Below are 14608 nucleotides of genomic sequence, written 5' to 3' on the forward strand. Positions count from 1 at the left end.
ATAGGACGTCTATTGCGGAACCCATACTGGTGATCAGAGAGGTCAGGAGATAGATGCTTACTTTCCTACCAAATATGGATTCAAAAGCTTTAGAAAGACAAGACATTAAAGTTTTAGGACGGTAGTCTGAGGGATTGGAACGGTCACCCTTCTTAGGCACAGGCTGTATATAGGCGTACTTCCAGTAGGAAGGAAAGGTAAATGTTGAAAAGGTGGGATGCATAGTGGAAGGCAACAAAGTAGAGATTACTGTCTGTAGCCTCAGAAACAGGCATTTTGGTTAGGAAGTGAAGAGGAAAGTTGGTGTTCCACAGAATGGGACGAAGATCGCGAATATTGCATTAGCTGATGCAGGAAAAGTTGGAAGATCTATCAAGACACCTCTTGGGTCTGCAGCCAAAGGTGAAGTCCGATCTCAGTGGTCCCCTCCACCAGAGGGGAACTCCGAGGCGGTTTATTTCATCGCCATTATGAATTTTGATAGTTTTGAGGAAATGGTGTTTAAGTATTGCGTGCATTTAGTGTAGAAAACACAATGTGAAACAAATTATGAGACAATTGTGAATCCTTACTGATCAAAGATCAAATAGTGAATCCTTACTAACCAAAGATCAGAGAGAGAGAGAGAGAGAGAGAGAGAGAGAGAGAGAGAGAGAGAGAGAGAGAGAGAGAGAGAGAGAGAGAGAGAGAGAGAGAGAGAGAGAGAGAGAGAGAGAGAGAGAGAGAGAGAGAGAGAGAGAGAGAGAATTACCTGCATGAGTCTGGGAGTGGGTGGTGAGGAGGGAGGAGCGATGGCCCACCAGCACACCGTCTAGCGTGTTGGTGACCGCCACACTCCGAGCCATCAGCGGCCCCTGAAAGGTTATGTTTCCGCCAAGCTCATGGCGGCCGTTGAGGGTCACGTAGGCTGTGACAGGCAGGCCGTTGAGACGGTCAGCGGAGGTTGGGGCCTGTTGGGGGAGGCACCATGGCTTTTGTATATACTGGTCACGGCTCATGGCATGCGGATAGCTAGACAGCGTAAGATAACCCCAGTCCAAAACGAAACAAAACTGATTAATGCATGGTGAATAGAAGTAATAAATAAAACTTCTTGCTAACAAAATAAGCAAAGTTGTGTCCTGCAAATCCCGCTACATCTTTATTTTCTTTCTTCTAGCCATCCAGGGTACACACTCAAAAAACTATCGCTACAGTGGGGTCTGACGAATTTCATACTGAGCAACCCGGTAATCTCGGCAGGGTTGGTAAGAGTGCGATCACCCCCACCACCTCAGTAGGGGTGGGCAGGTACCGGTGCCAGTACCGGTACTAACGGTACCAGCTAAACGGTACGGTACCGGTACCAGATTGCTCGGATTTATTTATTGGATTTATTGATAATTCTTCATGTCCGATTTTTTTTTTTAGGTTGCTAATAAATATTTTATTGTTATTAGACTATGATGGAGTACATCCATAATAACTACACATGCTATTTTTTTATCGAAAAAATTAAATATACACTTCATTCAGAGAGAGAGAGAGAGAGAGAGAGAGAGAGAGAGAGAGAGAGAGAGAGAGAGAGAGAGATCACCACTCAGTGAGTGGATATCTCGGTGATATGGGTACTCGATCAAAGTCTAATAACAATAACTATTTATTAGCAACCTAAAAAAGAAAAAGAATCGGACATCAAGAATTATCCAGTAACTCCAATAAATAAATAAAATAATAAAATAATGGAAACGGGAGCTGTGATGGAAACGAAAAGCAGAACAAAATGGTGGGAACTTGGGAGGTCAGCGAGGCAGTGACTCAGCGTCTCCACACAGGGCCCATACCGGGTGATACCGCATGGAGGCGGGCGAGCGCCGAGCGTCACTAAGATCCAAACGGTACCGGTATTAGCGGCAATGCTCAGTGCCGAGTGATCATGAGGCTTCGCGGCACCAGGTACCGGTACCGGGTGCCGGCTGAATCGATTCTTCTCGGCACCCGGTACCGGTACCTGTGCCGAGAAGAATCTATGCTGAATGTGTAACAATAGTTTTTGGAGTGTGTGTACATCAATCTTTTTGCCTCCTCACCTGAAGGTTGACGTGAGCGAATGTCAGAGAGGAGAAATGATTCGCACCGTGGAGTGGCACCACCTCCTCGGGGTCCGGAGTGCGTCGCCCGTTGATCCACGTCGCCTGCACCTGCCCCACCAAGGATGCATGGCCACCCTCCACCCGCACGTCGGCAAAGTGGAGGTCTGCAAAAGAAAGAAAAACACAGTCTGCTACAGATTTCATGCTCTTCCAGAAATGTGCATTAAACTTTGATCATTATGATAATTCGATAACAATTCTTGAGACTTTCTTTACTATTACTTCATGCGCTTTTTTCTCTCTAACCGCAATACATAAACTTCCGGCAGCCTGCGCGACGCACCGGGCCATGTGGCAGGTCCAGTGGCGAGGACGGCTGTGCCGAGACGTTGATGTGCTTGCCTCGCCGCCTCCTCCAGCTCCGAAACCCGATCCTCAAGCCGACCACTACCACCGCTGTTGGGGATCCATTGGCCGCTGCTTCGAACGAAAATCTCCACACACACACAAAAAGGAATTAGAGTGTGGACTGCGCCCCGCCAACACTCAAATACACTCAAAGAGGCTCGTGGCCAGTGATTCATGAATATGTGGGAACCATACATTAGAGTACACAAGGATATGAAACTATAAATGGCCAGTCGGTCCACTCGTATTAGCTCCTGAGAAAGTTATATTTACCAACTGCTCTCCCCATTCACAATCTGTTATCTGACTGACTCTGATTGATTATAAATGTACGTTGCCCTCTTGCCTACCTTCGAGACCGTGCTGGATGCGAACACCGTAAGGTTGCCCCTGATGGTGATGTGGTTTGGGAAGGTGTGAGCCCCCGTAGTCGTGAGGGAGGTAGGGACGAGCCGCATTAGCTCCATAACCTCGGTCCTGTTCACCCGCCGCCGCAGGTCTTCACACCAGCCCTTCACCTCCTGATACACCTCCTACGGGTTATTGCGGCTAGACACGGGTACACAGTAACAGACGCAAGATTGTTTTCTTAAAACTAGACATAACTGAACAGTGAAAAGTTGCCTGACCCACCTTGAGTTTGTCACTGGAGGTGAAGGAGACTGAGTAGAGGCTGGGCTTCCCAGCGGCTTTCTCGTCGTCTCTGTTCGTCACGCCTGTGGCAAGGGTGAAGGAACAAGTCACTCACACATAATACATCACAATTGTCTTTGGTAAGTCAGTGTAGACAATGTACATTATCTGTAGTATTAAGTCATATTAAGACTCACCAAGGACTAACCGGCCGTCCCAGTTGGCGGTGACCAAGCTGGTGACGCCCGCCGAGAAGGGGTGGTGTTGGGGCTGGTGCGGGGCCGGCACGAACTTCCAGCCGTTGTACTGATAGAAGGTGACCCCCTGCACGGTGGAGGCGAGGGCGAGCAGCGCCGTGGCGTTAACCTGTTGTACTCGCGGCGCAATGAAGGGTTAATAACTTCATCTGTTAGTTATATGAGCTTCTGTGAACATACATTACTAGGTTAGCGTTACAGCGTTAACTCATTTTATAATCTTCTCATTCAGCTTACCTGGACAGCCATCCACTGTACTGCGTAGGCGGTCTTGATCTCCTGGAAGAGCACGAACTTGCCGAGGTGGTACAGGTAGATTTCGGAGGCGGTGTGGTGGGTGCATGTACCTGCCGGAGGGAGGAGAGCATCTAGAGGTGATGGGTCTAGATAAGCAAATGTGGAATGAACTATAGGATGATGTTATGACGAAAAAGAGGTCGAGATTCATTATCATTCCAACTGCCCAGTCTGCCCCCTCTGCTACACCTTCATGGTTCACACCTGTTTGTGTGTCTTCGCAAAAGTTAGCGATGGCCAGGAAGGTGTTGTGGAGGGGCCTGCTGCCGAGGGTGAAGCTGTGCATGTGTCTGGCCCCTCGTGTCTTCACGGCCTGGAAGGGTATGTAGTGTTCTCGGTCCACGCAGAAGCGGAAGATCAAACTGTCACAATTGTGGCGTCCTGCAACAGGTGGCAGCGTTAGAATGAAGCAAATTCTCGAAACATTCATATTTCACTACAGGCTCTCCTTCCGTGTCCTAGGGACACCCTGTCTCACCTTTGTTATCCTGGTAGTTTGCAAACGCCAAGTAATGAAATTCGTTGACCTCGAAATGGTGGGCGGCGACGGGGTTGGTTCCAGGCAGCAACTCGTATCTGTCAAAGTGCGTGCCCCTCAAGCGGTAGACGGTGGAGCTGGTGTGGAGGTTGAAGTGGTCCTGCTGACCCGCCACGTGCACCATCGCTTCGCCGCTCACAATCACGCAAAAGGTCTCATTTCTTTGTGTCCTGTAGATAATACATACACAACACTTGTACCTAGAATTACTGACCTGGAAACATTTCTTTATAAAAACACAGCATTTGTAGTCACGTGGGTCAAGAATGTTGCTGACGTACCAGATTTCCACGTCGCGTGGTCCCTCCACACCGATGTCGTCAACAACGTGAAAGCTCAGGTATCTGCCACCTGATGTCATCGGGTTATCCTTGATCTCGTACACCGTCACTTTGCCCTTCGTGTTGGTCTGGTTCCCGAACACCTCCTCAAACTGCTCGGGCTCCCCGGCGGTGATGCACACCAACAGTAAGGGACCCCCGGCCACCGGGGCGAACTCGCAGTCGTGTCTGCCTCGAGGCCCCATCGTCGAGTGCACCTGCAGGGAGAGCCGGTGCCAAGTCAAGAGCAGTAAGAGGTACATAATGTGTTACTGTTTATTACACTGTGTGCCAGGGGTTGGTACCTTCCCTGACCAGCCCATGCACCCACCTTGTGTGTGCCTGGTTCGACTACATGGAGAGAGACACTCGCTGACTCTATGACTGCAAGGATGAGGCGGCCGCGCCACTGCGTCATATGCACCTTCTGGGCACCGCGCACCCCGAGGAACGCCAGCTCCTCGACGCCATGCACGATATCCACGCCTGTTGGGCACCGCGAGGTGAAAAGTAATGGCGCTGCCACGACACAAACATCAATACCTACCACTTTCATAATATAATTATGATATAATGAAGGTATATGATATAATGATAATACTACAACTACAACTATGGTTTCTACTACTACTACGACTAATATTAATAATAAATGATAATACAATTTACTTCGCAGCAAAGGAAGATGAAATATTATTGTTAATCATGTATTCCGTGCTGACCCGGTTGTCACGTCGTTTTTCAACATTTCCACGCGCCGTCACGCGACACGCAACTTACTCGTGTTCGCGTTGAAAAAGGAAAGGTCGAGACGAGCGAGGGCGTTGCCCAAGTACCGCAAACCCCCGCGTTGGGCAAGTGCTTTCTTCGTCCTTGGCGGGCCTGCTGTTGGGAAACACTCATGAGAACACGACCTACATGTTCATAACTTTTTATCCATCTCACTACATATACCACGCCACCTGTCCTCCTCATGCCCACCTGCCACGATCCCTCCAACAGCGGTAGAGGCGTACCGTCTTGTGACGGCCTCCGCCTCCGCCAGCAGCCGCCTTTTGATGGCCATGGAGAGACGGTCTGTGGAGAGGGAGCCAAGGCGTGGCCTGAATGCAACGGTCTCACTCAAAAGCGATAGGCAACCCTAAACCAATGAACAGACTGGCAAACAAACAAACTCATATGCTGATGCACAAACGAACAAACAAATATACATATATATGGTCAGACGGACATGCACTGATTAGCATAGACTTACAGCAGACTTGACATAGAACAGACATGCACTCAATCAAAAGGACAGGCAATCACATGGAGAGAGAGACGTACCCGAGGCGCCGGTGTTTGGCTGCACCGTCGTCCACACTCCACTGACGGACGTGCCTAGCAGCCTCGCAGCGCCGCTCTCTGCTGTGAACTCCCTGGTGGCTGCATCCCCTCCAGGGGCTCCTTCTTCATGCACGGGCCTGTGGCGGTGAAAGATGTTGCGATGGCCTTTTTTTATTATTATTATTATTTTTTTCACTGTTCTGTGTGTTTAGTGTAGCCGCCGATTATGACTCACCAATACTATTTTTTCTCCAGATTCATGCAGATGGCAGTAAACTATTCAGTTCATCACCCCCAGACCCACGAGTATATACTGGAGTCGGAAATGCTCTCAAGTCTTTCCCACTCCTCTCTCCGGCACACTACATTTTTCTCGGTCTAATCTTGTTTTTCCCCTTCTCCTCCCTCCATCATAGACGACTCTTTACTCCTCCTTCCCCATACCGTAACCCTCTTCCTTTTTCCCACATTGCTAGTATACAACTCTTTCTCTCATTCCTCTAGAAGATCCTCTCCTCTGCCCCCTTTTAGGTAACCTTTCTCTTCCTCTTCCTATCATCCTGCTCCACGATCCTCCCCTCCTTTGCCCCTCCCGGCTACCTTCCGCTGCCCCTTCCTCTCATCCCTCTCTTCACAATCCTACCCCTCCTCCTCCTCCATCCTGGTAACCCTCCCTCCTCGCTCACTCACGCCGGCCTGCCTAATATGCAAATCCATGAAATTCTCCATTAAGACCAGAAGATTTGTGACCGACTGAGGCTCTCCCGGCATAGTCTCTAAAAAGATTCTAGCCTCCCCCGAGAACAATGAGGAGAGTAGATCCCGTTACTCCCGACCATCACCCTCCCCTCTAGTGGATGAAGGTTTCACGCCTCCCCCCTCCTTTCCTCCCCCCCTGCCTCCATCCCCCGTCCCCGTTCCCCCTCCCTTGTTTCTCCAATACCCCGACGCGTTTATGAATCATGCTCTTTTATACGTCTTCACTTGCGTCTCAATCTGTTCTCGTTCAGCGTATGACTGGAATCGCTATGATGGCCCTTTGGTGAGGGTGTACAGGGGGGTTTAATTTACTTTCCCTAATATTTCTTTACCTTTGCAATAGATTTCCACTACGCCTCCCTAGTACTTTTTTTAACATTTTTCCCTCAGTTCTTCAGTGTATCCTTCATAGTTTGATGGTTGGGTGGTTCGGGGAAAAAAAATCCCAACTCGTGTTTCATCACTTTCACGATTAGCAGGCTTTGTCGGGTTTCTAATACGAATGAAAAGATAAGTAACAGAACAGTCCTTAACGTTTTGTAAATGTTTTATGTCATAACGGCAGTAGTTACAAGGTGACTGAACCACAGTGAATCCATTTAGTGGAAGTAGCCGTAATCTCAAAACAAAGCTGCATTCGTATTATTACTTGTTAATTGCTTTTAGTACTATGGTCCAATCTAATGTTCCTGTTCCGTCCTGTTGCCACACCACAGTGGTACACTGAACACTTTGTTCCTCCCCTCGCCAGTCCACCACGACACCTGCATCACCTTTGCCGGCCTTACCTGATGTTCAAGAAGTCACCAGCCATCATTAAGGTCGGTAGCAGCAGGAGCAACAGCCACGTCATGGCATCGCCGCCACCCGCCGCCATCTTCAGAGTCACACGTGCGATGCAGCAGACTCACGGCAACTCGACTAACGCACGCACGAGGCTGGTCAGGGAAGTTCAGGTTACGGAGATGGAAAATAAGTTTGGCTAAGATAGATAATGACGAGTGCTCGAAAGTACAGCCTACAAACTATGAAAATATGGCTTTTAGTAAAATTGTTCGGGGAAAAAAACCTTGTACGGAAGTGAGGGCAAAATATGAACAAGGAAGAAATGTCAACAAAATATTACTCGGGAGAGGCATAAAAAAACAAGACAGCATAGGTGTGAAAGGATAAAGAACAGTCCGTGAAAAAGGAAGTTAGAGACGAGTAAAATGTGGCAAACTTCAGTTTACCATTCCTGGCAAGTAGCGTCGCTGATGTTGGTACTATGACTAAAGAATGAAGGTTCTTTACAGATTTAGCGTAGGCATTGTCAGTGCAATGTTACAGGCTAGCTTTGCTTACGGTGAAATAGATTTTTTTGCATTTCATTTCAAAATGTACACTAGAAAGTTTGTTACCACAAACAGCATAAAAAGACCTGCTGAAAAAATTGTATTCTCTGTTAAAGTACGAAGCACTTCCTCTGCCTCTGTGAATACCTTAACACCACCACCAGGCGTTAACTCCCTGGCTTGCCCTTTCTTGCTTTGCCCTTCTCGCCCCTCGCCTACCATGCCGCCCAGTCCTGCTCAACCATCTAACCATCCATTTTCTTGCTTATCATGCTCACCATTTCATCATCACCTGCGTTACTCAAGAGTACACACACACACACACACACACACACACACACACACACACACACACACACACACACACACAAAGACAGCCGATAAAATTTCATGTGGAGTGAGTGTGAGTGACAGTGTGTGACTGAGTAAGTGAGTGAGTAAGTGAGTGACTGAGTGAGTGACTGAGTAAATGAGTGACTAAGTGAGTGACTAAGTGAGTGACTAAGTGAGTGACTGTGACTGTGTGTGTGAGTGACTGTGACTGTGTGTGTGAGTGACTGTGACTGAGTGACTGTGACTGAGTGACTGTGACTGATTGAGTGACTGTGACTGATTGAGTGACTGTGACTGTGTGAGTGACTGTGACTGTGTGTGTGAGTGACTGTGACTCTGTGTGTGAGTGACTGTGACTCTGTGTGTGAGTGACTGTGACTCTGTGTGTGAGTGACTGTGACTCTGTGTGTGAGTGACTGTGACTCTGTGTGTGAGTGACTGTGACTGTGTGTGTGAGTGACTGTGACTGTGTGTGTGAGTGACTGTGTGTGTGAGTGACTGTGACTGTGTGTGAGTGACTGTGACTGTGTGTGAGTGACTGTGACTGTGTGTGAGTGACTGTGACTGTGTGTGAGTGACTGTGACTGAGTGTGTGAGTGACTGTGACAATGTGTGAGTGACTGTGACTGAGTGTGTGAGTGACTGTGACTGAGTGTGTGAGTGACTGTGACTGTGTGTGTGAGTGACTGTGACTGTGTGTGAGTGACTGTGACTGTGTGTGTGAGTGACTGTGACTGTGTGTGTGAGTGACTGTGACTGTGTGTGTGAGTGACTGTGACTGTGTGTGTGAGTGACTGTGACTGTGTGTGTGAGTGACTGTGACTGTGTGTGTGAGTGACTGTGACTGAGTGAGTGACTGTGACTGTGTGTGTGAGTGACTGTGACTGTGTGTGTGAGTGACTGTGACTGTGTGTGTGAGTGACTGTGACTGTGTGTGTGAGTGACTGTGACTGTGTGTGTGAGTGACTGTGACCGAGTGTGTGAGTGACTGTGACCGAGTGTGTGAGTGACTGTGACCGAGTGTGTGAGTGACTGTGACCGAGTGTGTGAGTGACTGTGACTGTGTGTGAGTGACTGTGTGTGTGAGTGACTGTGACTGAGTGTGTGAGTGACTGTGACTGTGTGTGTGTGTGTGTGTGTGTGTGTGTGTGTGTGTGTGTGTGTGTGTGTGTGTGTGTGTGTGTGTGTGTGTGTGTGTAAATTGCACCAACACTCCAATCTTCCTTTAGCACCTGTCAGGAGAATGAACAAAGGGAAAATACTTTAAAATTGCATTCCTCCAAAGACCCTCATCAGGCGCATCACGACACCCGTGGCAAAAAGCGTCCGGCAAATGAGTAAATTGGATACTTCGTGTGTTTGCCCAAATCCCTTGCCCTTGGTGCTGCAGTGTAACTTTGATTCATTACGGCACACGAAAACACGGTCTCTACGTAAATGCACAAAGAACAGACATGCGCTTGGACAACGTTGTGTACGTGTTATTGGTCGTTCCTGACTCAGGCTTTTCACTTTCGTCTAAGCTAATTGTTTCCGGGGGCTTTTGAACGAGCTTTGTCTGTTTCCGTTAACTTTCATTATGGTGTTACTTAGCCTTCCCTGTGACTCTTTGCTAACCCATCTTCCATTCCTCTTCTTTTGTTCTCTTTTCAGTATGTCGGTTTCGCTTCCCTTCCATTTTCTCTCATTTTTTCAGTCCAATCTTCAAAGTTCCACTCTTCCTTCCCTCTCACAAAATGTCCCCTTTTTCTTATTAAGGATTGTCTCCTTCCCGTCTTGAGACCGTCGCCAGGTACGGCCATTGGCGGATAATACGCACTGTCCAAAGTACAACACTCACTTCGACTTTTAAGCCTAACCACCGCTCGAGCCACACACACTGTCCCGGTACCTTAAAATTGCCATCTGTAAATTATATCCTGTGCGTTCACATTTTTATAATGCGTATTAGTGTATAACGCCAATTATTCGTTAATTAGCGGTCTCATTATCTAGACCCGGCGTCGGCAAGCCAGATAGTTTAGTTGAAATAGTTCATCTAATCAGTTCAGAAGCTTTGGTCTGTAAAGAAAATCGACTTCGGAAATATGAAAATACTTCTAAACAATCCAGAACCTTTGACCAAGTTTGTCCAGTATTTTATATATAATCATGAATACTGATTAGAAAAAAAAAGTTATTCAATTTTCTCGAGAATATTCGACAAAGATAACTTACTTGGAGACTTTAAACTTTAAAATCATAAGGATTACGAAGTTTACTTTGATGCCTAGAGATATTTAGATTAAAGGAATCAAATATTGCCCTGGGTGATAATATTGTTATGATGTCTGTTTTGAATTAGTGAATATATTTCTATAAGATTTAACAGCCGCAGAGGTGACCTGAAAAAGCCGCATGGCTTCTGGAGCTGAAGGTTGCCGATTCCTGATCTAGATTTTCCTGCCGAAATCATCAGCAACGAATCAGTGTTCATTATATTATAATAGATAAAAAGCATTTCGACAAATTGAAATAAAATGAATTAAATGAATTAATTATTACATACGTAATATCTGACTGCTTTCGGAAATACAGAACGGTATTAGCTGGGGGCGCCTCCCCCAGCCCCGCTGTGCCATCACCCACCTGCCAGCCGCCGCCGACATCGCCTCGCCCCCACTCTCCCCACAGTTCCGTGTCTCGCCACTAACTCAATCCGCCACACCCAATATCCCAGATTATTCCATTCTTTATAGAGCGGAGTAACTTTTTAAAACCGCGAAATCTAATTTACAGAATAACAGTAGAAAAGTCCACTCACCAGCGAGTCTCGTGGTGGTGGTGGCGGTGGTCGCAGCGTGACTGCCGCCTCTCTGGCCGCTGCCTGCCGCCCCTGGCAATGTGGTGAGGGCGCTGGGATCAGAACAGCTTCTTCCTGTACTGCTTTGAAACCCTAGGTGGTGTTTACAGTACTTAATTCTCTCCCCGTCCTCCATCCCCCTTCCCAGTCTTTGCCCTCTTTCCACCCCCTCCCCCCTTCCTAACTTTCGTATACATAACTTGATTCTCTCTCTCTTTTCTCCCTTCCCCTTTCCTGCCATATCCTTCATTCCCTCCCCCATTCTATAGTGTAAGTATACTACATGATTTCTTTTCTTTTCTCCCTCTTCCTCGTCTGGGTCTTCGTCCCCTCCCTCCTTCCCTGGTGTAAGTTGCGTCGCAAGCCATGATGATTTGAATCTATATTTCAGAGTTTATTCAGAAAAGCTGACGCCACTCCCTCAACTTACATGGCACCCCTTCCGAGGGTCGAACACTTGACCCTTAAATCAGGGCTCTCAGATCCTACGACAACTAACCCTGGCCCCGCCCCCTGCCCCCTCCCACAAGCTTGTTTAATGATGTGACGGTAGCTGCTAGAGCATTATTTCCAAGGGATCGAGTTGCCTCCATTTACCAACATATTCCTATCTTTCAGTTATTTGACTCGGGCATTATGAATAAGATAAGTTAACTCCCTCCTGTTATATAGAATAAAAAATTCACAAATGACTGAAGTCACCCATGATGCTCATTTCAACGAACCAAAAATATATCAGCACTTGGCAACTCAATTCTCGAGATAAAACTTCAAGTGAGTGTTTGGGTTAACCTTTTTTCTCCTGCTCTTGCTTATTGCCTTACTTACGAATAACAAATATATTATCATCAGGCATTCTCATCGTAAGACAAAATTTTATTATAAAGTAAAAAGGAAAACTTAAATACGTTTATTTCTACCTACTGTAAATAATTGCCCCTATGATAACTAGAGTGATTGAAGAGGTGTCAAATGTGCTTTGTTTGCGTGTTGTGAGTCGGCGCTTCACGCGGGATGCATCGAGGGTTGCCTGGACTCGACCCTCAGCCTCCTGGGTCTGGAAGCACGTCGGTGTATTTAAACGACACCGAAGACGTCATATTTCCTAATTAGGACATACAAAAGTTTTTAGTAGTAAAAAACTCGGGAAGGATTCATGTTTAAAAAACAATAGATATAGAGAGCCGAATTTTCATAAGATTCTATTTCATGAGCCGTGAACGAGTGAGTGGTGGACCAACCTGATTAAATGATTGACCGACTGTCTGACTGGCCCCGCGCCTCCCCCCGCCCAAGCTCCCATCCACTCCTGTGTGCCTGTTTCCGTCAACCAGGGCGAGCGTCCCTCAGCTCTTCCCAGTTGTCTGGCTGTGAGTGTGTCGACTAATGGAACATTTCACACTTTGAGCACGATATAATTTACCCTTTCATCAGTTCATTGCCATAATTCCCAACAAACTGCAGACGGTGATTTTGCTTTTTGTGTGCTCATCAAATTAATCTTTTTGAAGTTTTAAACCTTTTTACTTTTTTATATACTGGTTCCCGATATTTCAATACGTGGTTCTTTCTTTCTCAACGCTACCTACGTGTGGTGCAGGCCGCCAGGAGCAATCAATCGTTGGCACAGCTATTTCCAGGGAGAGATACAGGCAGTGAGGAGCGGTCGGAGTACCCCCAGAGCCACAGGTGGTGGTGACACGACCATTGAAGGGCCATACCACGTCTTCCAGACATCAGAAAAAAATAGGCGAACTTTGAACTATTTGTGTGAGAGGTGTAGGTAGGTTGTTGAACCGAGTTCCCTCACTCGCCTCAGTGGCTGCCCGGCATGGAGGGACAGCACATCGGACACGTGCTGAGGCGCCACTCTTAACACTCGCAAAAATGAGTAGTGTGTAGTTATCTGAAATACTATTGAGTTTAGAGTTGTTCGTAACTGAGAGTTGTAAAGAATTCGAGACATTAGTTCTCTGGCCCCAGTCAGGGCAGAAGTCCCTGACCACCCACCAGGCACAGACCGCTGCCGCGCCCGCGTCCCCACGACAATGGCCGGGCCTCGACTCCCGCTGCTGCTCACCTTGACGCTGCTCCTCACGCCGCTGAGCCTCACCGACACAAGGTTAGATAACATCTGTTGCCCCGTTAATTGGTTGCACATCAGTGAACATCCTGTATTTAGCAGTACTTGTTAACACGTCAACCCTTCGAAATGCTATGTAATCAATGTAACAACAGCACCCAGACTTCCTTCGGAGAAAATTCTACTGCCGAGACTGTGCGGTCTGCGAAACACAACGACGAGGGTGGTGGCGACGGTGACGGCGGTGATGGCGGCGTGGAGGGTGAAGTCAGAGGTCAAAAGGGTGTCGTGGGCTCTGCTGCGACGGCTCTTTGGGAAAAGCTCCGTCCTTTCGTTGACGGGGAATACACCGACGGTACTGGTGAGATTATAATTTCGTTTTTTTTTCTTAAATACATCCTTGGATGGTCGAGGGTAGATGGACTGCTCGTTATAATATTAATGTTTAGAAAATATTACTAACGAGATATATTCTAATTATGTTAAGAGTGTTATCTAGACTAATTTCCCATTTCTATTTCCCAATATTATTTTCTGGAGGAGTTAGGTACATATACATTTTTAATATCAAATGGTGGAGACAAAGTGTGTAGTCCCCCACTAGTCAGAGGTGACCATGATGGGTAGTCTGCATTCTAGTTGTTTTGGTTTTCTCTGCTGGAGCAACGTCGCATGTGGCTATACAGACCGATGCGAGAGTGAAGGCGCGGTCACACGAGCATTTTTTTCGAGAATATTCATCCGGCAATATCCAGATAAGCCGCATTCAAACCACTTTCTGGTCAAACGGAGTTAGACGAGTTCCAACGCCAACTTCGGTTTTTCGTTCTAATTGTCGAGGGAGCTGAGCCGTATCTGACCAGCTAACAACAGCAGACTACACCCTCAAGTCAGTTTCAAGGTGGCAAGACCAGATGAACGAAGATATTGCACTATGTACAGCACTGGCTTGCTGACTTAAGAAAAGAAGCAGGAAGAACCGTCTCAGAAGTCGTCAGTAGCTACAGAGAAGAAAGTGTGGCTGTCCGATTGCTGCGGGAGCTGCGGGAGGAGGAAGAGGAGGAGGAGGAGGAGGAGGAGGAGGAGGAGGAGGAGGAGGAGGAGGACCACGTCACTGAGGCATTTAACTCGACTGGAGCAGCAGCAGTTCCAAGATCTTTTGGCCCTCGTCACCCCTCTCAGCAAGGAGCAAGACACATATATGCGCCAGGCAATTGTTCCTTCAGAACGTCTTATTTTGGCTCTACGATGTTTAGCAACAGGTATGTACTTTGGGTTATATTTTTGATAAAGTTTCAGTGTTATGTGGCAGGGTGTTTCTTCTCAATTGCTGGCCTATGTCGTTGATACATCCTCACTCTTCGTCATTCGTGAACCTCAAAGTAGATCTCTTGCAACCACTCAAT

General features: G+C 47.4%; 2 protein-coding genes across 6 annotated transcripts in view; one reads left to right on the forward strand and one right to left on the reverse strand.

Annotated features, from left to right (window-relative positions):
• LOC127004357 (uncharacterized) overlaps positions 1 to 11166 on the reverse strand; it is a 32744-nt gene extending 21578 nt beyond the window's left edge. The window contains exons 1-16 of one of the 3 annotated variants that reach the window (XM_050871956.1): positions 11081 to 11166; positions 7399 to 7548; positions 5852 to 5988; positions 5507 to 5602; positions 5306 to 5407; positions 4857 to 5011; positions 4487 to 4743; positions 4146 to 4375; positions 3872 to 4048; positions 3608 to 3717; positions 3311 to 3479; positions 3114 to 3196; positions 2831 to 3013; positions 2416 to 2566; positions 2070 to 2236; positions 752 to 950 (exon numbers count right to left, since the gene is read on the reverse strand). In XM_050871956.1, coding sequence (XP_050727913.1) covers positions 752 to 950; positions 2070 to 2236; positions 2416 to 2566; positions 2831 to 3013; positions 3114 to 3196; positions 3311 to 3479; positions 3608 to 3717; positions 3872 to 4048; positions 4146 to 4375; positions 4487 to 4743; positions 4857 to 5011; positions 5306 to 5407; positions 5507 to 5602; positions 5852 to 5988; positions 7399 to 7487 — 2305 coding nt within the window. In that variant the 5' untranslated portion in view covers positions 7488 to 7548; positions 11081 to 11166. Of the gene's footprint in view, positions 1 to 751; positions 951 to 2069; positions 2237 to 2415; positions 2567 to 2830; positions 3014 to 3113; positions 3197 to 3310; positions 3480 to 3607; positions 3718 to 3871; positions 4049 to 4145; positions 4376 to 4486; positions 4744 to 4856; positions 5012 to 5305; positions 5411 to 5506; positions 5603 to 5851; positions 5989 to 7398; positions 7549 to 11080 lie in introns of all 3 variants that reach the window. The other 2 variants (XM_050871957.1, XM_050871955.1) reach the window with 2 other exon arrangements.
• A 1250-nt stretch (positions 11167 to 12416) lies between these two features.
• Positions 12417 to 14608, forward strand: part of LOC127004358 (uncharacterized) — a 32380-nt gene continuing 30188 nt past the window's right edge. The window contains exons 1-4 of one of the 3 annotated variants that reach the window (XM_050871959.1): positions 12417 to 12489; positions 12720 to 12902; positions 13103 to 13241; positions 13358 to 13563. In XM_050871959.1, the coding sequence (XP_050727916.1) occupies positions 13168 to 13241; positions 13358 to 13563 (280 nt within the window). In that variant the 5' untranslated portion in view covers positions 12417 to 12489; positions 12720 to 12902; positions 13103 to 13167. Of the gene's footprint in view, positions 12490 to 12719; positions 13242 to 13357; positions 13564 to 14608 lie in introns of all 3 variants that reach the window. The other 2 variants (XM_050871958.1, XM_050871960.1) reach the window with 2 other exon arrangements.

This window comes from Eriocheir sinensis, chromosome 28, assembly GCF_024679095.1.
Source record: "Eriocheir sinensis breed Jianghai 21 chromosome 28, ASM2467909v1, whole genome shotgun sequence".
Classification (NCBI taxonomy): domain Eukaryota; kingdom Metazoa; phylum Arthropoda; class Malacostraca; order Decapoda; family Varunidae; genus Eriocheir; species Eriocheir sinensis.